A 23,268-nucleotide genomic window follows, 5' to 3' on the forward strand; every position below is an offset into this window, starting at 1 on the left:
GTCACTTCCAGAGCATGAACAGCTTACCAACCAACAGGATGACTAAGTCCTTCAGGCAATTAGGGAGAGAAGCTAAGGATGAAGGGGACCCTGAGCACCTTGTTTTTGCTGCACCCTCATCCTCCTGCACACTCCAAAATTTATTCTCCTCCCTGGAGGAAAGGTAGGATGGTAGGATGAGCTAGGGAATCATCATAGGCTGATGACCTGTGGCTCATGAATCCTTCTCACTGACCTTCCCTGAGAGGACCAGCCAGTATTCTTCATCTTCCTCCTCCTCCTACGTATTCTTCTATCAATGTCTGAATGTCCGTTCCCCACTTCGCTATCTATTATAGGAAGTCCACTCACACTTCAAGGCCCAAAACTATAGGATCTTCTGCTTCTGGCAATGCTACTCTCCTCCCATCTTCCACCCTCTACCCGAGCAAGATTACTCCTTCCTTCTTCTGTTTCCACAAAACTTTTATGCACGTGGTGTAACACTTTACACATTCATTCACAGTGGGTGGCTTTGGAGAACTTGTTGAGAGCCTCATTTAGATTAGTCTCTCAGTGCCTAGAACAGTGCCTGGTGCGTACATAATACATGCCCAATGTGTGTCTGTTAAATAAATTAATGAATAACTACATAAGTAAATAAATACAGCAGAACATCATTTGTACACTCCCACAAAGAATGAAAGATATGTATAAACTGTATAAATATTTAAAATTGCTTTCCTCTTTATGATTGCGGTAACTTGATGAGAATACTATTCTAAACAGATCTTACTATATCTTCTTTCCGTGTATCGAATTGTTTAGTCAAAGGTGATAAATTTTGGGAGAAGAAGCCATGCCTTTCAAAAAAAGATGGAATTTGACAAAGCCATGCTCTGCCAAAGTATGTTCAGCAGAATATGAGTTTCCGAGGATGATAATAGCTGTTAAGGAAAAAATGATCTTAGGGCCACATGAAGCTCAAGAAAGCTGGATTAATCAGGTTCTTTCTGTTGTGGGATGTCTCAAAGCTTCGATCTGATATTGCTTAGGAATATTAGAGAAAGGGACACATAACAGTATGCTTCTGCAGCACCGCTTAACACCTACAGTATGAAGTACACAGTGGGTTTTGGTATATTGTTATTTATTTGCTGATGATATTTCAGTGCCTGAAAGCAGGTGAGTGCGTATGTCTGTGGTAAGGCCTGCTTCTTCACAGCCCTCTCATGTATACCACCTTTGCTCCGCAAAAATGAAGAGGAATATTAAAGGGAATTAAAACATTACTCCTGCCAAAGCAAGCATCAGACATCTCCAGTGGACTATGCAGCACATGACGGTGGTTTTAGAAATAACCTGTCAGCTCCAGTGGCTCTGCAGTAACCTCCCAGGACTCTCCTGTAAGTGCCAGTTCCCTGCACAGTAATTACCAACTCTCTCCTTGGCAGACGCACTGGCGTCTCCAAGTAATTTCTAGGGAACTCACACTTTCAAATTTACAAGAGGCAAAGAATCTTCTATTTACCTCAAGAGGTCATCAGGGTATTCAAACTGTACTAAGTAAAGGATGCTATTGATCATAGAAATATGGGGAAGAACTTGAGTTTTTACCTTTGTATTTTTCTCAGTGGGTGAGAGGCTGGGCCACTAGTTTATGGTGCAAAGACTGATGGGGGGATAATTCTCTTCTTCTCAGGGCCTCTTCCCTTTCTTGAGATTTGGAGCAGCAGTAAGCCTGACTTAACTATAGTTAGAAACCCTTTGTTGTCTTCATCTGACACTGGCTAATTGGTACCGATGTCTAAGAAGGAGACGAAAAGGAGATTCGGACTGGTCCAGTTGGAATTCTGACCTATGCCTTTGGTGTTTGTCCTCTAGAGATCTCAGGGAACACAGAGGACATCCCTCTGGTGCGCTGGAGGCAGCAGTGGCTGGAGAATGGCACTCTACTTTTTCACATCCACCACCAAGACGGTGCCCCAAGCCTCCCTGGACAAGACCCAACCGAAGAACCCCAGCGTGAGTCGGCAGAAGAGGAGCTGAGAATCCTCCACATCTCAGTCATGGTAAGAGCAGCACAACTGTAGCCTCTCAGGCTATGGCTTGTACTTCCTTGACATTAAGAGTCTGGGTGCCGTAGACAGAGCTCTGTAGGACCCAGCTCCACAGTCTGATCGTTGATCTTGTTAATACGTACATTTCCCATTTATGGGAAACATCTCCACCTGTGGTGTAAGTAAAAATTGCAGTTACTTCTGTACCATCATTACCCGACTGTTCTAAGAACATGCCTAGATGGGGAGTGACTTCTACAAACCAGAGACGGTGTCAGATGGGGGTAGTGGATTGTCTTAGAAAGGAATTATTCAATTAGATCAGAATATCTTATAACAGTTTCTCCATAAATGTTTGCTGAGGGACTGAGTTGCCAAGCTGCTCGCTGCTACTGAGACCTCTTCTCCCAGATGGGAGAAAAATCAGTCCTGGCTTTCTCTCCTCTTACAATAAAGGGTGTGCCAATGGATACTTGCCTTTCTCTCTAGCCCATCTCAGAAACATCACCATCAGCATCGCTTCTAAGATATCCCTTCTGAAAATTAGAGAATTTTTCCTAAAATTCTAGGAACTTGTGTTTTAGAATCTCACTAGAAAGTAAGTGCTACAGTGGCAGGCAGGAATTTTGTTTGGCATTGTTTTGCTCATTGGTGTATCTTCAACACCTAGAATAATGCATTCACATAGTTAATGCTTAATTAGAATTATTTGTGGAATAAATGAATGCATTTCCCAGTGGAAATGGAACATGCCTGATTCACTTAGTATTTTTATTAGTAAAATCGGTACATCACCTGCTCCTGGGGTAGCTTGAAAGCAGGTTGAGACTTGACTGATTATCTGCGGACTATATGTATGGGGGGGGATGGGCTCTTTCACTGTTAGGAAATTCAACAGAGTACCAAACGAGGTCTTGATCTAAACTTTAATTAATCTATTACTCTGGTACCATCACTATGTGCTGTTTAGTTTTGTGTATTAGATTGGGGAAAACTGAGCACATTTTAGATGTATTAAATTTTTCATTATCTAAATATTTGGCATGGAAAATATCCCTATAAAATCTCTGATAAAATCTCAGACTGCAAGCCTTCTATTTCTTCCTCAGCCAGTGTCTCCATGAATAACTGACTTGATAGATTGCCTGCGTATGCACAGCTGCTCTACTTTGTTTAAACTATGTGGTTGAGAAAAGAGTCCTTGAATAGCAAATAGAAAAACTTCAGTGTCCAGATATGCCAGAAAGTGAGCAGGTAAATCAGATTACTGTGCCTCACATTTACAAATTAATTGAGGTTTATAACATTAGGGTTAGAGTACTTGTACATCCTTAGTCAAAGACCACTGTTTCTTCTCTCAGGGAAGCTTGTCTTCTTCAACGTAGCTTGTAGTTTCCAGATTGTGGTGAGATCGGGCAGACCTGCAGAATCAGCCCTGGCATCGCTTGGGGTGACAGATGCAGGGGTCACATTGTTTTTGTCTTTATCATGTGGTCTGATTGGAAAGAAGGGTACAATGGTGGACTTTCCACCAGCTATCCGCATCCTCCCATCAATGTGGGGGGCGGTTATTGTGATGGATAGTTTTTGTTTTCTTCTGGTCCAAGACCATTTCAAAGGTCCAGTCTTTGTAACACCACAAAAATGTTTAGGGTAAAGAGAACTGTAAAGAGATTCCCAGGAGCTAACGTTGGGAGTGGCTGTGTCTGAAAGAAAGACCCTGAGTGTAAGAGGTTAAGGCAGGCGAGGTGTCAGAAGGTGTGTTTAGTGGGGGTTGGGGAAGTGGTGTGAGCATCTGTGGGAGGACAGTCCAAAGATTGTCCTAGTTGCTACATGATATCTTCAGTGTAGCAAGGACCCCATCTTCTATGCTCAGAATGAGGTGCTCCAATAGATTCTCCAGAGAAGTGTGTGTGTATGCATGTGTATGTGTGTGCCTGTTTGTGGGGATGGGGGGCTGATCAGGGATGCCGAAGAACGTGAGGAAATAGATGGTGTCCCCAAAACGTAATAACCCTTACAAGAAGCCCTACATTGCTAATGCTTTTTGTTGAGCCCCGCTGGGCAGGAATTAATGGGAAGTGGACACTGAACTGGAAGGAGAACAAAAGTCAGCCTTAAACCTGGGACTCTTTCCTTCATATGCTACTGGTTACCCATGGCAGACCAACTATGATGTTCAGTTTTCCAAATAACATGGGAGAGATTACTCCTTCAGCTTGACTTTAGTTTATTCTATGTTATTTTCAACTAAGCTGGAGGAGGCAGAGGTTCAAAGGGCTTGAGTAAAGGGTAAGGGTGGGCAAGTCTGGTATTTGTCGCTGGCTTGCCCTCTTGGATGTGGATGGGTCCGCATCTCCATGAAAAATTCAGGAAAGCCTGTGGCTTCTGCAGGAGCACAGGGCCCCCGAGGTGAACTGAAAATATAAGTACTCCCTCCCATCCTTGCCAAGATGGTGTGGTCAGTGGAGCCTCCTGCCGCCTCTCTTGCCATCCCGCCTACCTCCATTCCTAGTGCATCCACCCTCAGACACTGTCTCTCCTATCCTTTACATTCTATTCTAGAAACAGTTTCAAAGTTTGAAATTTTGTATCTGCCCTCAACTTAGAAATCAAGCCTGAAGGTATCCTGTTTGAAGATGTCGTTCCCAGAGTCTCTGATGGTTTCTTCTTAAGAGACTCAGGGATTGGTAGACTTTATCTGATACACTTTATGCCATATCTTTTGGAAGTAGGTAGGAAGCCATTTGAGTCATCTGGAATGACAACATTATAAATGTTAGAAGATAGCAAAATCCTTTGACTAGTAACAGTATTGGGCAGCGAAATGCACTTAAATGAAGTCTTATTACCCAAACCCTGTTAGTTATGAAATAACAGTAGCAGGGCTATTTTTCATTAACTATAACAATCAATACTGATGCAGTTTTTAGTTGGATCCAAATAGCATAATTCAAAAAAGAGAAAACTTAAGGTTATCAAAACATGAATATTAAAAAAACAAAAACAAAAAAACATGAATATACCCAACCATTTCTCTTTTGTTAAGAAAATGTATATTTAAAAGCTTAACTAATAATCCGAAATATTTCTAGTATGTGCAGAGGGAATTAATGGTTCTGTGAACACCTTAAAGTTTACATTTCTTCCATTTTGTATTTACACTTTTCTCATCCATATAGCCTCAGGGCAGAGACGGCTGTTTGTTTTTATATTTTGCATTCACTGTGTTTTATTTACACACAAAGTGTCAATATAAGTAATGAGAGAATGAGATATAGAGGAAAACCCTTTTTTTGTATCCTTTTGACATTGTATGGATGAAAATTGGTAAGTTCTCTCTTACACTGTGCCCAGTATATACATACCATCAGCAAAATCGTGGGCTTACAGAAAACCAATACCTCAGCTAGGAACTTGGCAATTTAAAACTTTAAAAAACCTTTTGCTTTTCTTATTTTTCAATCACATCCTAAAATTTTTGAATTATTTTTTCCAAAGAAGTACTATTTCTTCCTTACATAGAATAATTGGATTTCCTTCCTGAAATCTTATATTACTGCTTTGAGGGTCACATGATGTATTTTAACCTCCTGCATGATTCAGATGTGGCTGAAGAGATTTATTTCGAATTTTGCAAGATAGTTGACGTTTAAAACTACAAAAGTACACAAGGATTCTCTTTTGCAAACTCTCGAACAAGTGAAAGCAAAATCATCAAATGAAAATTGCTATGTGAGCTTAAACCAGAAGTCAAGGAATTCTTCAGTTATAAGGAAATTTTTTACTCCATTGAAGGTCAAGTTTTAATATGACTTTACATTAGATGGTCAGACTCTGTGTGGATTTAAATTTCCATATTGTCCTTTTGCTAATTTACCATGTGATCTACATTTTTCTTTTTAAAGTACACAAAAGAATTTAATGGTGCATAATATAATTTTAATGGATTATCTACTTATTTCATCATTGTAATTAAAGATGGCAGTGTTAATAGACTTCCTATATGCATATGGGTTGGTTAAGTGTATATATATATTATATATATATTTTTTGCGGTACGCGGGCCTCTCACTGTTGTGGCCTCTCCTGTTGCGGAGCACAGGCTCCGGACGCGCAGGCTTAGCGGCCATGGCTCACAGGCCCAGCCGCTCCGCAGCATGTGGGATCTTCCCGGACCGGGGCATGAACCCATGTCCCCTGCATCGGCAGGCAGACTCTCAACCACTGCGCCACCAGGGAAGCCCTGGTTAAGTATATTTTTCACAGCAAGTAGCCTTTCAAAAATGCTTCAGTTTGATATATATGTATATATATTAGTGATAACTAATATATGTTATATATATATTAGTGATACCTCCCATTGGTAGATGATAATATTTTTTGTAGTTCAGCCTTCTTAGGCACAGTTCACAATTGAGGAAAAAAATAATCTTTGAGCATTTGTCTATCCCTCTGAGAGTTTTATGAAGATAACCCATCAATGAATCCTGGGTGCTACGCAGGACCACTAGCCCCGGCTGTGTGGAGCCCATTGGCCAGTGTCTGCAGGTTCCTGTGGCCTCCAACTGCTGGCTCCTCAGGGGTCCCCAGGCTCCTCATTGCTGGGAGCCCCAGGTGAGCCCATGGCGCATAGTTTTCTTTGGGGAGAAAAAATGTAGGAAACAAGGTTCAGGATGTTCCATTCTGGGGAGGTCACACTTGGGGCTGAGTTAGTGCAAAGCCCACAGAACACACGTATGGAGGACCCTAAGATTGTGCTTCCAGAACTGCAGACAACTTTGTGCCCCAGGACCCATCCTTGCTCTTACTTGAGCATCCTTACTCAAGTTCAGTTCCGCTGCCGAAGCGTCACATATTACTTGCTTCAAGCTGTCTTCATTTCACTCCTAAAGCTCAGCCATTTCTAGGGCAGAGAAGAGCAGTTCTAAGCATGTTCATTGCTATGTGCCACCAAGACTGTCTGGTACTTATTAGGTGTACGTGGGCATAGGAGAGAGGACTAGATGCTTTTTCTTTCGGTACCTTTTACCTTCAACAAATCTGTTACAAAAAATTTGTTAGCAAATTCATTCATCAGAATCACTTTTTCTGTACCTTTGGAAGGTACAGAAAGACAGGTCCTAATTCAGTCCAAGGAGCTTATCTAGGAACTCAAGCCATCCATCATGGGACTAGATTGACCTATTGGCCATACTGTCCACCTACCAAAGCCATCTTTGTGTTCTTGGCCTTCCATGAGGAAAATGGGTGGGCAGTTCCTAAAATAGCAAGACCCCTAAAAACAAAACCCCTTTGTTCTTGGGTTGTCTCTGACTGTCTGATGTGCGACAGACTGGAGATGCCAGGGTCCGTTTGAGGGCTATTCCAAGTACTGAGGGAGAGTTGACTTGCAAACCTCCTCTATCTGGCACCATGGTTTGGTTGTGCATCTCTTGTCAACATGCATTAGGTGCAGGTACATGTGAATCCATTAGCCATTTCAATTGATCAGCTATTCCATCTTGCTGGCTGCCCCCCCCATTCCTGTAGAGTGGGAACTGGGGTGTAGTGGAAGGAAACACTGCATTTAGTTGGAAGGTGGTCTTCAGATCTGGCTTTACCACTTTATGTAATCTGCTGTCCTTTTGGGAAGCTTCATTACCTCATCTGTGAGATGAATGCATTGGTTAGGCTTTTTAGCTTTAAAGAATGGAGATCTACTCAGACCTTCTTTGTAATGGAGTTTTACTATAGAAATTCATATGGAGGTAAGGGAGACAGAAATCCTCTGATTTAAAAAAAAAAATCTAAAAAAGCAGAATTTCATGAAGCCTGGAACAGGTAGGTTGTGCAGGATCCAAGTCATCTTGTCAGCCCCCAGCCTCAGCACTTTGTGGTTTGGCTTTTTGCACCTGTTTCTGTTACTTTTGTGGCCATAATGAGAAACTTTGTCCAGTCTACTCTGTAAATGTTTTCCCCATTTTGCCAGTTTTATAAAATGTTTGTACTATCCATTCACTCGTCAAGTCACCTCGCTTATGACCTCACCTGACTGCTCTCAGCTTTACAAGGTTTCCAGTTTTGTTCCTGCGGCTGCCAGCTTCCCTACTTCCCCCCACCCTTTTTCTCACTCAGGGAACGGACCTCACTAGTTACCATAGTTGGACCTCACTAGTTACCATAGTTCCTGTATGTTACCATAGTTGGACCTCACTAGTTACCATAGTTCCTGTATGTTCAGAGACTTTCCTATCAAATTATCCCATAGGTAGATGTAACCTTAACCAGCCTTCTTCTGTTGGCTATAGTTATGGGGAGGTTGGCTTAGGTGACACAGAAAATGGTCACTCCTTCTCCAGGGACAGCTTGGAACCACTTCCTTTAGTAGAGGCTGCTAAGTCATGAGTCCATGATTCACTTGTTTGATACAGTGGGCAACTACAATCTAACTTGTAGAGCTGTTAGGAGGATCGAAAGATTTCATCACCACCATCACATCATCATCACAGTCTTAATTTTGCACTTACTATGTACTTCCTATCTAAGTACTTTCAATATACATTAGCTTATTTTTTATTCGTATCACAACAGCATGAGGTAGAGTTTGTTATTATCTCATTTTACAAACGAAGGGACTGAGGGCCAGACAAGCTAAGAAACTTACCTGAAGTCAAACAACCCTAAAGGTGCAGAGCCAGGATTTGAATTGAGGCAGTTGTCAGAGTCTATATACTCTAAGAAGCAACCAGCTCATATCCTAGCCCATAGCGAGCGCCCAAGATATATTTATTACATGTCCTTTTACCGGCTTTGGTGGTTTTGTCAACTTTTGTCTGCTGAGACTCAACTGACGTGTGTCCCCACTGTTACTTCAAAGCCACTAACTCTTTGAGCACTAGGACCCACAACCAAGGTGGCATGCAGATCTGTCTTTCTGTGGCTACACCAGGAAGCTAACCCCAGAATTTGAGAGTCTATTCGGCTCAGCTGACCCCACCTACTAACCTTGGCTGCAACCACTCTGCCTCACAGCTGACAGCGGGTTGATTGGCAGAGAAGGGAGGAGGGAAGTTGGGGACTTCCAACTCTAAAATTGTGAAAGTCATGTAACAGTAAACTTAGGCTTCTTCATATACATACTTTCACACTTTTGCAGTAAATTTCTAGAAACCAAAAAAGCATTTTAAAAACATTATTGACCTATCATTGATTTTAAAAAATCATTGACTCATTCATTCATTTAGTTATTGATTCTTTCATTCAATGATATGTCAGGCTTCAGGTACTTTTTTAACTATTAAGGAGATAGAAAACTAATAAGACAAGATTCTGCTTTCAAGGAACATTCAATCATATTATTAACACTTAACGTTTGAGGATGGCCTTTGGCAGAACTGAGTGTCAGGCGGTTCCCTGTTCCATTCCATTCTTTGTGTCCTCTTTACAATTCTATTCTTCTCTTTCCTGAAGCTCCTAGAGGCCTTCAGTTACCCCCATTTCTCCAGACAGCAAGGAAAATAGCTAAGAGGCCAAATTTTCACAAGGATGCTAATGTCTTTAAACAACTTGATGTAATATTCTGTTCAGCAATTTAGCTCACTTGATATAGATGCCAACAATTTACTTTTAAGTACTTAGTTCCAAAAATCCCTGAAGATCTTTTTGAAATAAAGAGTCATAATCTCTGTGGGGTTTAAATCAATATTAGGAACTGGTAATATTCATAGTAATGAAGCTATCTGTTCACTCGCTGTGTCCCAGACAACGTATGGGATTATTTTCATGAATAATTTCAATCAATTTCCATAGCAGCTTTGTGAAATAGTATTAAATCTCCCATTTTTCGGATGTGAACACTGAGACGTAGAGAAAGTAAATCACAGACCGAATTTCACATAGGTGGAGCCAGGATTCCAGGCAAGTATATCTGACTTCAGATTTCACTCTGCTGTAAGACTGCAGCTTGGTGGCATGAGGGTTGGCTGGCTTCTCCAGTTTTGTAGGCTGTGGAACAAATGTGCTTCTTCTGGCTAGCACAGCAGAAACCCTTTGGTTGATGAAGGTTAGGAGGGCACATAGAGAAATGGGCAAGATACTGTCATGGTGGAGTCTCTGAGTCACTTCAAAAACTGAAGAGCTAGACTGGGCAGCAGGATCAAGCATTACAGAAGCCTGGGGTTGGATCTGAGCAGAGGTCATTGAGAAGCCAAGAAGCCACTGGATACTATAAGTTCTATGGTATAGTACTTTAGTTCTATGGTCTAGCTATGGTAGTTTATAGCAGTGGCTTTGCTATCAGAGAGACCAAATTAAATCCTCATTCTGCCACTTACTAGACTTTCTAGTGGCTTTGGAAGAATTGCTCAGTCTGTCTAAACTCACTTTTCTTATCTGTAAAATGGGAATGATAATAGATTCTACCTCATAGGGCTGTTACGCTGATTAAATGAGGTGATTCTTATTAAGCACTTCCTACAGTGCCTGGCCCGTGGGAGGTGCCTAGTAAATATTGCCTAGGTAAACTCTTGGGGTGCCATGTAAGCTGGATGTAACAATTTCTGTGTGCAGTGTGTTACCCAGGGGCCCGCTATCTTAGGGAGCCAGGAAAGCAGGTGGGATCATAGCAACATCTTACAGGAGTCCTAGAGGGGTTTTGCTCAGGGAAAAGACTGAGGCAATTAGGGACATCAGGGTCACAGAAGGTGCCCATTACAAAGCTGGGATGTGGTCATGGACATCCAGGGCATTGTTAAGTCACTTTTATTGTTTAACAGGGTTTCATAGCAGCTATCCTGTGGTTTAGGATGGTAATCTCAGCTCCAAACTTCCCTGGAAGAACTTCATTAATTAACTAATTTTTTTTATCAAACCAAATGACGTCATTATGGGAACTCCTTTTCTGCCCAGGTATCCACAGATACAAAGATTGTTATTACATTCACAAGAGAAAAAAGAAGGCATATAATGATGGGTGATATTCAGGGTCAGCATTGGTGGAAAAACTCAGATTCTTATTCTTAATGCTGTTATATTTCCTCCAGATCATGCTGTCTTCTCTCACCTTCTGCCCCTCCCTAAAGCTTTGGGATTCTCTCACAGACCTGAAGTTTGTCCTTAAATATGACCTCAAACCCACACCCATGGGCCTTGGTTGGAGGCAAACTAGATTTAGGTAGAGTAGATCGAGCTAGCTGGGCCCACAGAGAGACCTCTAGCATGGACAATGGCAGGAGATTAGGCCAAGGATCTGTAAAGGGCCAAATGGTAAACATTTTCAGCTTTGCAGCCCATTTAAGCTTTGTTGCAACTATCTAACTCTTGCCATTATAGTGCCAAAGCAGCCATACACAGTATATGAATGCATGGAGGTGGCTGTGTTCCATAAAACTTTATTTATAAAAACAGTGGGCCACATTTAGCCTAGAGGCCGTAGTTTAGTGACCCTGATCTAGTACATTCTCCTCATTTTGTCTACAGAGCCCAAACAGAGACTAGACTCTAACAACTCGGTAGAAGTTATAGGGTTCTATTTGCAATGTAAAAGATAATAGTTTGCTCCTTTTTGTTAGACTCCCATAGATTGATTATAATTGTCACCTAAGGAAGGCACTGATAAAGACTGTTCTTGCTAAAATTCAAGGCATATGGTATTTACAAGTTCAGGTGAAATGCACTCACATTAACCTCTCTTGAGAGGTATTGATGGGTTTAGTGAAGAGAAACGTTGATGAAAACAAAAATGTGCTTAGACTTGACAAAAGAAATATAAACAGGATACCGATTAGCAGACATGCTGTCTTCTCTTCCCTGTGGCTCCTGCTTGGTTTCAACGTTGCCATACACAGTAGACTTATATGAAATGCCTGTTCATGTTAGAATATCTCCTTAAAGTAAAATATATAAATGTACATGCGGGCATGGAAGTAGAATTGTGCTTCCAGACACATCACCATCAAGTTGGTGACACGGAAGGACTTTACGAGTTGGTGGTGGCTTTCTGCCTTGCTGAGGAGGCTGAGGGTGGACAAAGCATTTTAAGACCTCGTCTCATAAAATCAGCTGTGACTCTTTCAAGTATCAGCTCAAGTTTATTCAAAGTCTTGCCTACGTGAGAGGCTGATGTCAGGAGCCCTCCTCAATGTTGCATAGGGGCCCCCACGGTACATCCGGGGCGGTTGGGAGCCTCTTAATACTGCCCTGCTATTTATGAATTCTCCTGACACCTCTATCACTGCTGCTGACGTCCATAAATAGCAACAGAGATGAGTCAAGGAGCCTTCTAACTTGGGATGAATCAGATGCTCTGTTGATACATTGGACTGTGCCTGACAGTACAAGTGCTTCATGGAACAGTATCCGGAGCCTTCTGGGCTCTGGCTCCCAGTCCCACCGTTTGCTTAACGTGAACCTAAGGTGACTTCTGCTGCTCCAGCACCATAACGAAGGCAGAGCTGTATGAGATCCCTACAGGTGATCTGACACCAAATGTTTATGAAAGGATTCAACCTTTTGTTTTCTCCCTCCTTCTCTCTTGTCTGAGGAAAAGATGGAAGGCTTTGGGATTAAGACACAAAAGTATTTTGGATTTATGAGTGAACATGTCAGGATTTGGCATTTATGGGCCTTAGACACATTATTACAGAGTGAGGTAAGTTGCCACACAGAACAAACTCAGACGTGCTCTGCATCCCAGCAGTGACGTTAAAGCATCTCTCTTTGATTCTCTATTTATTCCCGAAATTTCATGGAGTCTATGCATCCAGGTCACCATCCTCAGGCTTTCCGCTGGCTGTGTCATTCCCCAGCCCCACTCGCCTCTGCTGATCAGCGAGAGCAGCCCCCGGCATCTAAGGCCTCCAGCCTCTCCAGGTCACAATCGCCTTCCTGTGACTCCACCTGGAGTTGGGATGGGGCAGCATCCACATGTCCCAGCCAGGGCTTCCATGGCAGAGTGGTGCAGGCTGAGAGCCTAGCTGTACTCATACAGACTGTGTTTCCTTTTTCTCTCCTCAACAGTGATTAAAGCTCGGTCGAGGAGACGAGCAGCCTCATGTTGGATAAGACCACTGAATTAGAAGTCAGGAGGCGTTCACTATAGTTCTTTTCCCCAGAAGAGTCTGTGAAACCTTAGGCAAGCTCCTTTACCGTCCTGAGCCGCAGTTTTCTTATCTGTATATGAATGTTTTCAAAACTTTAGGCATTCAGGTTTTTTGCCAAATTTTTATACAATCTGTGTTAGTGTTTTCAGAATATTTTTATTTAAATTGACTGTCTTTTTCAGTTTGAAGTTATTTTAGCTTTATCTCAGATGAAAATGCCAACAAAATCATAGGTTTGAAGTAATAGCTAATTATTTCAATATAGGTTAGGAAAAATAAAATTTTATGAAGTAAATAAGAATGTCTCATACTTTTACCAGCCATTAGCATGCCATCGACCAGGAGCATTGGATGGGCTGTGTGTACTCTGCCTCGGGAATCCCAGCCTAGATGCCCTTCAAGATGCCTCCAGATCTCACTTCCTAGGAATATGACAATGGAGGACAGATGGGACACTAACAATCCCTGGTTAAAACAGACCTGAGGGTAGTATATCGAGGAACTTGATTCCATCCCCTGCAGCAACTCTGCTCTTCTTTTTTCCATTTATGAGCATGAGATGATGGTCTGTGGGGAAAAGGGTGGGCTTCTGTGCCTATAGGTTGGGTTGATGGTGGCAGTTCTGCCCTGGGAGGGATCTGTCACTTCCCACGGCGCTGATCTGCTGGAAGGAGTTTGGTGGCTGTGAGCCCTTGCCTGTGGCCCACTGGGATCTCTCTGCAGGCACTTGAGATTTTGCTGAACTGCTGGCCCAGGGCCCCTGTGCTCAGCCAGCTCTGCTTTTCACAGTCCCCAGGGAGTCTCCCTACACATGTCCCCACCTTTGCTGGCAGGAAGTGCTCCAGGATGGAGTGGCCTCCGGACCACGTGAGGGATCGGGTCATAGGAAGGGCCCACAACCTCCAGCTTGGGGGACTTGGTAAGGGGAAATGTCCCACAGAGCACTGTGGAATCACCTCTGGAGGACTTTGGGTGCTCTAAGAAGAGGATGTTTGTCCTACCTAAAATGCCTTCAGCGAAGCCAGAGGTGGCGGGATTCCTGGCAAGCACAGCTGAGCCAGTGTTTTTTTTTTTTTTTTAATTAATTAATTTATTTATTTTTGGCTGCATTGGGTCTCCATTGCTGCCCCGCGGGCTCTCTCTAGCTGCGGCGAGCATGGGCTACTCCTCGTTCTGGTGTGATAGCTTCTCATTGCGGCGGTCTCTCCCGTTGTGGAGCACGGGCCCCAGGCGCGCTGGCCTCAGCAGCCACGGCTTGCGGGCTCTAGAGCGCAGGCTCAGTAGTTGTGGCGCACAGGCTTAGTTGCTCCGCAGCATGTGGGATCCTCCCGGACCAGGGATCAAACCCGTGTCCCCTGCATTGGCAGGTGGATTCCCAACCACTGCACCACCAGGGAAGTCCCCTGAGCCAGTGGTTTTATATTTCTTCCTCACCTGACTGCTTCAGTTGCCCTGTGTGCTCTGTTCTCAGGACAGCAGTTAGGAGGAAAAGTCTGTTTTAGAAGGAAAACTCCTGACAGGATAATGAACTCTGCCTTGCTGACTAACAGTGAAGGCACTTAACAGGGCACCTTCCCCTCCTGGTGGGTCCCGCTGGTTCTCGGCACAGCACTCGACAAGGACAAGGCAATGCCAGATTTCCATCAGGAACCAGGAATGCGAGGTCCTCTCTGAGGCACTGGACATTCAGCTGCTTTCCTCTTCCTCGCTTCCCTCTCCTACATGCTTTTTGTGAGTTCCTTTGCCTCTTTGCTCAAGTTTGGATTCGATGTTCATTTTTGCCTAGTTTTATCTAATGGAAAAAGTTAGAGTGGGAAGTGGGCTGTGTAACTATTTCTGTGAGCACATTCAAAGGGCTATTTCTACATCCAGACATTTTTCACCAGCATTCATGCTACATGCTGCCTTACCCAGAAAATATCATTTCAGCTCACTAGGGTTGCAGAGGAGAAAGACCGTTATTTCACTTACGAATCATCCACACAGATAGTGCATTTTATTATCTGGGAACAGAAGGATCTCAGTCTTCCTATTCATTCTTTTGCCCAGGATCCCCCTTTCTGCACTCTCCTGTTCAGTGTCCCTGTACCTGTCATGGCCATGGCATTGCCCCTTGTGCCTTCCACTCCTCTCCCTGTGTATGTGTTCAGATCCTGCCTATCTTTTACGTCCTCCCTCAAACATCTCCCCCTGGCCACCTTCCCCAATCTCTCCACCAGAGACCATGCCTTCTTCTTGGTTTCCTATGGCCAGGCCATCAGGGAAGATTTCTCTGAGCCTCTCTCATGGCTGGTATCTATTTCTACCCAGTGTGTTAGTATTTTGATGAGTCTTTTCTTCTCTACTAGGTTCCTAAATGGCAGGATCTGGTCTAAGTCTGATTCATCTTTATATTTCTTACAGCTACCAGCACAGCGCTTCACACAAGAAACATCCCCAGTTGGTGTTTGTGGAATGAATATTATTTGTTTGTATCATGTTTTTTCCCCCTTGGTCCTTACATCTGTCTCTTTCTCCAGCCCTGGCTTCTCTCCCTCAAGCTTCTGACTTACAGATCTATCTGTCTGGATGTCCCACATGCACTCCGAACAACACAGAACAGATGAAATGTATCATCTGTCTTCCCCACCACCCTCTCCACTTCCTGTGTTCTCTCCTCACTTGGTGCGAGGACCATCAGCATGGTTACCCATGTCAGATCCCCTTTCCTCCCTCTCTGTCCTCATTCAGTCCAGCACCAAGCTCTGCTCATTTGATTTTCTGAAAGTCTCTAGAATCCCTCTCTTCCTTCCCTCCCCACCACCACTGCTGATGCAGGCCCCCATCACCTCTCAGCTGACTGCTGCATGGGTTTTCCACCTGTTCACGCTGCCTTCTGATACCATCCCCTCAAAACTCCCCTCTCACTACCACCGGGCTGTTCCTAGTAAAATCCAGCTTCGACCATGTCACCTTCCTGGTAAAATGCCTTGAGTAGTTCCTCACTCTGAAGGGTAAATTCCAAGATGTTGAGCCTCTCATGATCTGACCCTTCTCTTCCATCACTCCTTAGTGTCCACTCTCCATTCTAGGCACACTGACCAGCTCAGTCATCTTTCCTGGACCTCCCTTGCTATTTAGTTCATCTGTGATTTCACTAGTGCCATACTTTTGGTGTAAAATGTCTTTTGTCTCCTCCGAGTGGGGTCGCTTTTAATGCCTCTTTAAAATTAGTCCATAGGGCTTCCCTGGTGGCACAGTGGTTGAGAGTCCGCCTGCCGATGCAGGGGACACGGGTTCGTGCCCCGGTCTGGGAAGATCCCACATGCCGTGGAGCGGCTGGGCCCGTGAGCCATGGCTGCTAAGCCTGTGCGTCTGGAGCCTGTGCTCCGCAACGGGAGAGGCCACAACAGTGAGAGGCCCGCGTACCGCAAAAAAAAAAAAAAAAAAAAAATTAGTCCATGACTTTGCCTAGGAGGCATCCCTGGGCCCCTTCCAAAGGGTGGGTGCCTGCCAGTGCACACTCCGGTGCATATTCCTGCCCTAGCCCTCATCCCTGCAGGAGCCTGCCTTCACTGAGTGTGATCTCCTAGCTAGGAGGGATCGTGTATCTCTGTATCCCAGCCAAGGGCCTGGCCGAAAGAGACTCTGGGAATGAACAGACGACCCTGTGGGGAAGGCCGAGCAAGTCTGCCACCATAGAAAGCTGAGGCTCAAAGAGGCCAAAGGGCCGAATGATTGGTGAGTGGCACTGCTGGGACTGGGGCCCAAGTGCTCACTCAGGGCCGCTTCCTCTGTGTTGCAAGGCCTTTGGTGGAATGTTCTGCTCAGGGCTCCTCTCTGGTCGTTGGGGTCCCTTTCTCTCCGCTAAACCCTCACCTCTCTTCCTCTCTCTGCATAGTCGTGGAAAGGGAACTTAGGGAAGACTGACACATGCACCAGAGCTGGCCAGGTCACAAGGCCATCTCTCTCTCTATATCTATATTAAAATTTGGTTTAATTGACACTAAGCAAAATCACTGTGAAAGATCTTCAGAGTGAGAACTTCAGCAGTGAGTGTATTACATGGCATGACATGAGGACCGAGGTGGTACCACCTGGTGTTATACAATGAGGAGGCCTCTCCCAGGACCTGCAGACTCGACAGTCCCTGACCCAGACTTCTGGGCAAAGCCAGGCTCCCAGGAATAAAAAAATCTGGGTTTTTTTTTTTTTTTTTTTCCCTGTCCTCAGTGGCTGTGTTCATACCTCTGCAGTTTGCAGCCACAGTGCCGTGACCCCATCAATTGTAAAGTGTGCCAAGTGAATCTGATACTAATCATAGGTAAAGTGCTGAAATTTGTGACTGGTTTCCTTTTATTCCATTAGAGTGGAGTCAGTGTTATAAATGACCTGTAATAAGGTCATTCTCACTCAACTTGTATTCTGGTACGGCTTCTTGACTGAGAGAGAAAAAAATGGAGTGACAGCTGGTGCTGGGAGTACATCAAACCCTCGGTGTGCCTGTGGGATCTCCCCAGGGTACAGCCCGCATTTGTCGTGGTGTGGTGGCAGAGAAAACTGTTCACATTGTTGGTCCTGACAGTGTTTGGCCCTCTTGCTAAGCCAGATTTAATTTCTCCAACTGCAGAATGGAGTGAACGAGAACTTCTCCATCCTACCTGCAGTCACTCTGCAGAACTAGACGTACAAATGTAAATATATATACACACATAAATACAAATAATGCTTATATTAATAAAAACAAAAATTAAGGCTTTAGTTTCTAAGAAAAGGGACTTTTTTACACTATTTTTGTAAAACACATATATCGTTCTTCCTATAATTAGGTGCTAAACCAGCGTTTTAAAATGTGATAACAAATGTCTTTGACATCTCTGATGATGAGACTGTATTCATGCAGAGCTCTGTGGAGGACACAAGAACAGTCAGATCACAGGTCAGTTCGTTTTACTAGAAAAGCATCTCTGTCAGCTTAAACGAGCCCTCTGCCATCTCACAATGGCTTGCTAATGGTACAGAAAGATACAAGCTAGAATGAAGTTGGGTAGGTAGAAGCCATCACGCTTTCTGAAATATCCTCTGGTAATATCCTCTGGTTGATGGGTCTGTAGCGTGGACCTCCCATTCCTCACTCCCTTGGGGTGAGGAGGCAGACCCCCTACTGTAGCTGACTCCTTCCTGGGAGGTTCTACAGCCAAGGGAGCCCCTCAGAGTTGGCCAAGGAGCCAGCTGAGGAGAGCGAAGAGGGCTTCCAGATGGAAGCCTTAATTCTGAGCCGACAGTGTGGATATCGTGCTATTTGTGCTTCATCAGCTTTGCCAAGCCAGCTGAACGTGCCTCCCTGTAATTAATCAAGCAGTGAGCTATTTGCGGTGGGTCAGTTCTGCGCTGGGCCCTCCATTAAGGCTGGGACTGTAGAAAGTTTTAAAGCCACGGTCTCTGCCTGCAAGTCTAGTCAGAGCTATGATATGGGAAACAGCAGAATCAGGGATTAAAGATTAATTAAGAAAAGCTCTTACATGCTTTAAAAATTGGGAGCGAATGCCATGTCTGAGAATTGGAGTAATCAAAGTAGGTTTCAGGAAGGAGGGGAACTTATGCTGGGACCTATAAGGGTGTGAAGAACTGAGGTAGAAGGAGGGTGAGGAAGGACGTGTCGGGGAAGGGAGAGGGCAGAGGCGCAGAGATGGGCGTAGACAACCCTGTCACCCTATCCTGTTCTCTCTCTGCCCCTCTCTCCCTTACAATTGAACTGAATGTGAGGAGTAGAAAAAAAACTAAATCACTCCTATCAAAAAGTAGAAAAGTGAAACCTCGTGGACGCCATGATCTGCACTAAGTCGTAATGATGTTGCAGGCTGGCTGGGAACAACTTCCACGAGGTCAGGAAAACATACCTGCCCCTGGAACAGGATTATGCATTTGCTGGGGGGATGATGTCTGCCTCATTCAGTCGTCTTGGAAGTGCAAACCCCCGACTGTCTTTGTATCACGTGAGCGTCTCTGGCCAGATCAGGCTGACCTGTGGATGCACTCTGCGTGATCAAGCCGTTGATCAGTAAATCAAAACAATAGCAGAGTTAGGCCTTTTGTCACTTTCCATGGGTGGGATGGGGCAGAGCTGGATCTAACTTCCAGCTTCCCTTTGCTCTGGCCCGTCTTTGCGGGCAAGCACTGGGCTTGCATCCAAGGTCCTGGGATGTATAACTAGCATCTGGCCGGGAACAAAGGGAGCCGTGGTCAGCTAGTGAAGAAATCAAGCTTACAGGTGACAGGTTCTCTACTTCACCTCATCACCTCCCCCTCCAAAGCCCCGATATAAGAAAGAAGTCCTGGAAAACCAGAAGAACAAAGCTGACAGCACGCAGAGACGGGTGGGTGGGAGGCCAGCGAGGGAGGAGGCAGGGCAGGGAGTTGTTGTGTGTGCATGTGTTTTAAATTAATGATGGGAAGGATTTGAAGACTTGTACAATGACTTTGCCAGGGAAAATGTAATTAGCTGAAGACAACATGCTGCTGATGTTGGAACCGGTGGTTTAATGAAGCCTCCTGCCCTAATGAGAACGTCAGTGTCTTGCTCGGAGATTGCCGTCACAAACAGGGCCTCTTCTCCAGATTTTGTGCTTGATTAGTTCCAGAGAAAAATTGAATTGTAATAATTTTTTTTTTTTAACAGGGAGAAACAAGAGCCACAGCACTTAGTGTATGGCCCAAGAGCAGACTCTTGACTGTCAATCTTCCCTCCCACTCCCCTCTTTGGTGTCAGACAAAGCTTGCTGGCAAGGAGTGAGGGGCTTGGAGGGACTCTTAGTATGTGAAACACTAATTGTGTTCGTAGGTCAGCGTCTCCCCCAGTCCTTAATTCCCTTGCCTGTTCCTTTGCTACAATTCTTCGGCTCTATTATGCATATTACTTGGTGCCAAGATTGAGTCACAGCTGGAGTGTTACAAGAGATGTGACCATGGATGCCTGTTATTCCCTTAGCAAGGTGGGTCAAATAAGTTACAGGTTAGAAGAGCTTTATGAGCAGAAAGCCATGAATAAGAGTTTTGCTAACCTCTGTATTTGATCAGCATTAAATGACTTGCATTGGGAGTGACCATTATCATTGTTAGGGCCCTAATGCAAAACATGACCTGCAGGGTTTCTCCTACCTTTTCCAAATCTGTTGGCCAGCAGTCTTTTGGGTGACCTGACTGATGCAGGTTCTAATTTCCCTGAAAGTGTTCAAGTCCCACATTTTCTCCCCAGCCTATCTTGTACATGTGTTGTTGTATTATGAACACATCTAGTGTTCCTCTTAGGGCTCTGACCCCAGAACAAGGGCTTACAGGCAGCAAAGAGACCTGAGTTTATGTGCAAGTGTGGCAGACTATTCTCAAGGAGATAGTTGAGCATCTGTGCCTGTTGACCCTAAAGGCATTTGATTTCACTTAGAAAACATCCACCCAAGAACAGATATCTCCGTAAGTTTTCTCTTCCCATGTCGAAATGACCACCCAGTAAGTCTGGCCGCCCTTGGCACAATTAAATTATTGCTTGAAATTATGCACTTGGTCAACCCAGTGATGACATTAACTGATCAGCTTAATTGAAGAAGATTGGGGGCATCTGGGGCAGGCAGTGAAGACAGTATTGAGTGTAGACATTTGAGAATCCTTACTTGCATAACCCTAAGAGTTAGATATAGGAGCAAGACCACCAGTGCTTAATTTGGAGAAGATGGGAAGTTGGGGAATTGCAGCCCAGGCTACAGTGGTGGGCTCCTTTCTACTCAACAAGGTCATAAAACAACATTGTTAAGATCAGTGGTTGGGTCTTTGTTTGAGCAAATTATGTAGCCCCTCTGATCTCCTGTTTCCTCACCTAAAAAATGGAAATGGTAATTCCTACTACTTATATTTATTGGTAGGATTAAATAAAATGATAATGGTAGTTCACCATTCACTGTGTTTGGCACACGGTATATACTTTACAAATGGTAGTTATTATTTCTCTTCCATTGTGCCGATACTATAGGAATAAGACAGTGTGTGTGTAGAATTGCAGAATGAGGCAGGAATTCAGGGGAGGAATTAAGCATATGTGATGGGATTGCTATAGGAGCTGAGAAATGCTTTTGTAGTGGTATGTAGCCTCCAAAATCTTTGCAGAGCTAACCGTCAGCTCTGTAGGATTGTCACCTCTCCCAGTACAGACACTGTGCCATTGGAGGTTCCACTGTGAAAGAAAACCCTGGCAGGGCTTCTGAATACTTGACTAGACCCTGCCACAGCAGACCTCATGGCAATCATAATGATAAAGTTGGACCTCTGTTTGTGGGACAGAAATATGGTCAAGGCCCGCACCTGTGTGAAGGGCCTTCCACCTGTCCCCTCGCAGGCATCTCCTGGATTATGCAGCCTTTAAAGGTTCATCTCAGTTTTTAGCTGGGGAAGAGAAAAAGACCTTAAAAAAAAAAAAAAAGACCTGGTTCAGAGAGTGATATTGATGAATATGTGCCCAAATCAGGGAAATCTTGACATCTTGACACTCTCCGTTTTATTCCCAACTTTTTTCATCTGAAGTCATTGGAATTTCCACAGGTCATTGGAATCCCCACAGGGGTCCTGCACAATGTCTGCCCTCAGTTGGATTTCATTTGCTCAGCGCCAGCTGCTGCCCACAGAGCTGTTAGGTCTCTGAGACCTCCTCTCTTCCCCTTGGGCTGGGCTACCTGACGTTTGGGGAGCTGGGAGGAAGAGGGTTTAACAACTCCATTATGTTCAGAGAGAAAGAGGGTTAAAGTCTAATGGTCATTAGCATATACCGTGCCAGCTGCCTCTTCTGTTACTTGTTCAATAATTCCCTTAATGCTTGGTCCTAATGGAGCAGATTATTGTTATTATTTTACTTCATTGAGATCACCTACTGCATAAAAACAAAGAGGAAAGGGGGAAAATAACGTGGCCAAGAATAGGCATGGAGCATTATCCAGCTGGAGATATTTATTTATTGGCTTCATGCTTGGCTTGTGAAGTTCTGAAGGGCTGGTGCACATGGTCCGTGGAGGGAGCCTGTCTCACGCAGCTCTGCCCATGGGTTGCTGAGACAGCGACCTGGCGTGCTTTTGCTTCCGTGTGGACCCGTTTATCTCCCAGCCTGCCTGTCATGCACAATGTACACATTTGTGCACGTGCATGCACGCACATACCCACACGATGGGTCACACGTGGGGCCAGCCTCTTAACATAGCACTGATTGCGGTCCCATCCATAATGTCTGACTAAGCAGGAGCATCTCTCAGAAATTTTCTAAGTCTACATCTAGAGGGAGTGGAGGACCTCAGCTTTGCCTCTGTTGCCTGATTCCTCGCGGCTCTCTCACTCTGCAACAATCTAGGCCAGTCTTTGGAATTAGGGGATCCAGTAGGGTAGCCTTGGGCCTGGAAAAGCCAGCCGTGGCAAGCTGCTTCTGTCACCCTGCTTCGTCCAGCTCCACTCGACCTCAGCCTTCTCATTAAGGCAAACGGCAGGTTCCCCAAGGTACTAGTGATCAGAGAGCTCTGAGCTCCTTATGCACAAATGTACTCCCTTGCTTTTGCTTTGGGACAGCAAAGTCAAGCCTCAGAGGTAAGAAAAATCCCAAGAACTAAAAAAGCAGCTCTATAAAAAGAACCTGAAAGAGGACAACTTGAAATAGCCCAGGCTGGCTCCAGCATGCTAGACTCTAGCCACTTTCCCTGCAGAGCTGCAGGCTCTCATTAGCTGAAACTCCTGAAGCCTCACAGAGAAGTTGAAGACAAACTTCCCAGATTAAAGAAGAAAGGCAATGATCAAACCTAACAGAATCAAAACTTTCAGACCTGGGAAAATAAAAAAAAAAAAATTAAAAGCTATAAAGTTGAGTTTCCTCTTGAGAAGAACTTCATGCTCATAGCCTCCTTGGGTTGGGAGGGCCCTCTGAGGTCAAACTGCCTAACCTAGGGAGCTCTTGATCTTAGAGTTTTTCTCTTGCTTATATATGGAAGGTTGCCTGGTCCCTATCTTTACCCCCCAGATGGCATTTTAATGAGAGATCTTGGGGAGACATCCTGTGTCTTCCCTACGCTTTGGATATTTGGACTTAGAAGGGTGGGGATGGGGTTCTGAAGCATCTCATGGCAGCAGGCTCCACTGAGAGGCTG

General features: G+C 44.5%; 1 protein-coding gene across 1 annotated transcript in view; it reads left to right on the top strand.

Moving 5' to 3' along the window:
* Nucleotides 1-23,268, top strand: part of ASTN1 (astrotactin 1) — a 329,737-nt gene that overhangs the window by 123,518 nt on the left and 182,951 nt on the right. Inside the window, exon 2 of the mRNA XM_033847791.2 lies at nt 1,864-2,051. Within this exon, the coding sequence (XP_033703682.1) occupies nt 1,864-2,051 (188 nt within the window). The remainder of the gene's footprint in view (nt 1-1,863; nt 2,052-23,268) is intronic.

This window comes from Tursiops truncatus, chromosome 1 (assembly GCF_011762595.2).
Source record: "Tursiops truncatus isolate mTurTru1 chromosome 1, mTurTru1.mat.Y, whole genome shotgun sequence".
NCBI lineage: Eukaryota > Metazoa > Chordata > Mammalia > Artiodactyla > Delphinidae > Tursiops > Tursiops truncatus.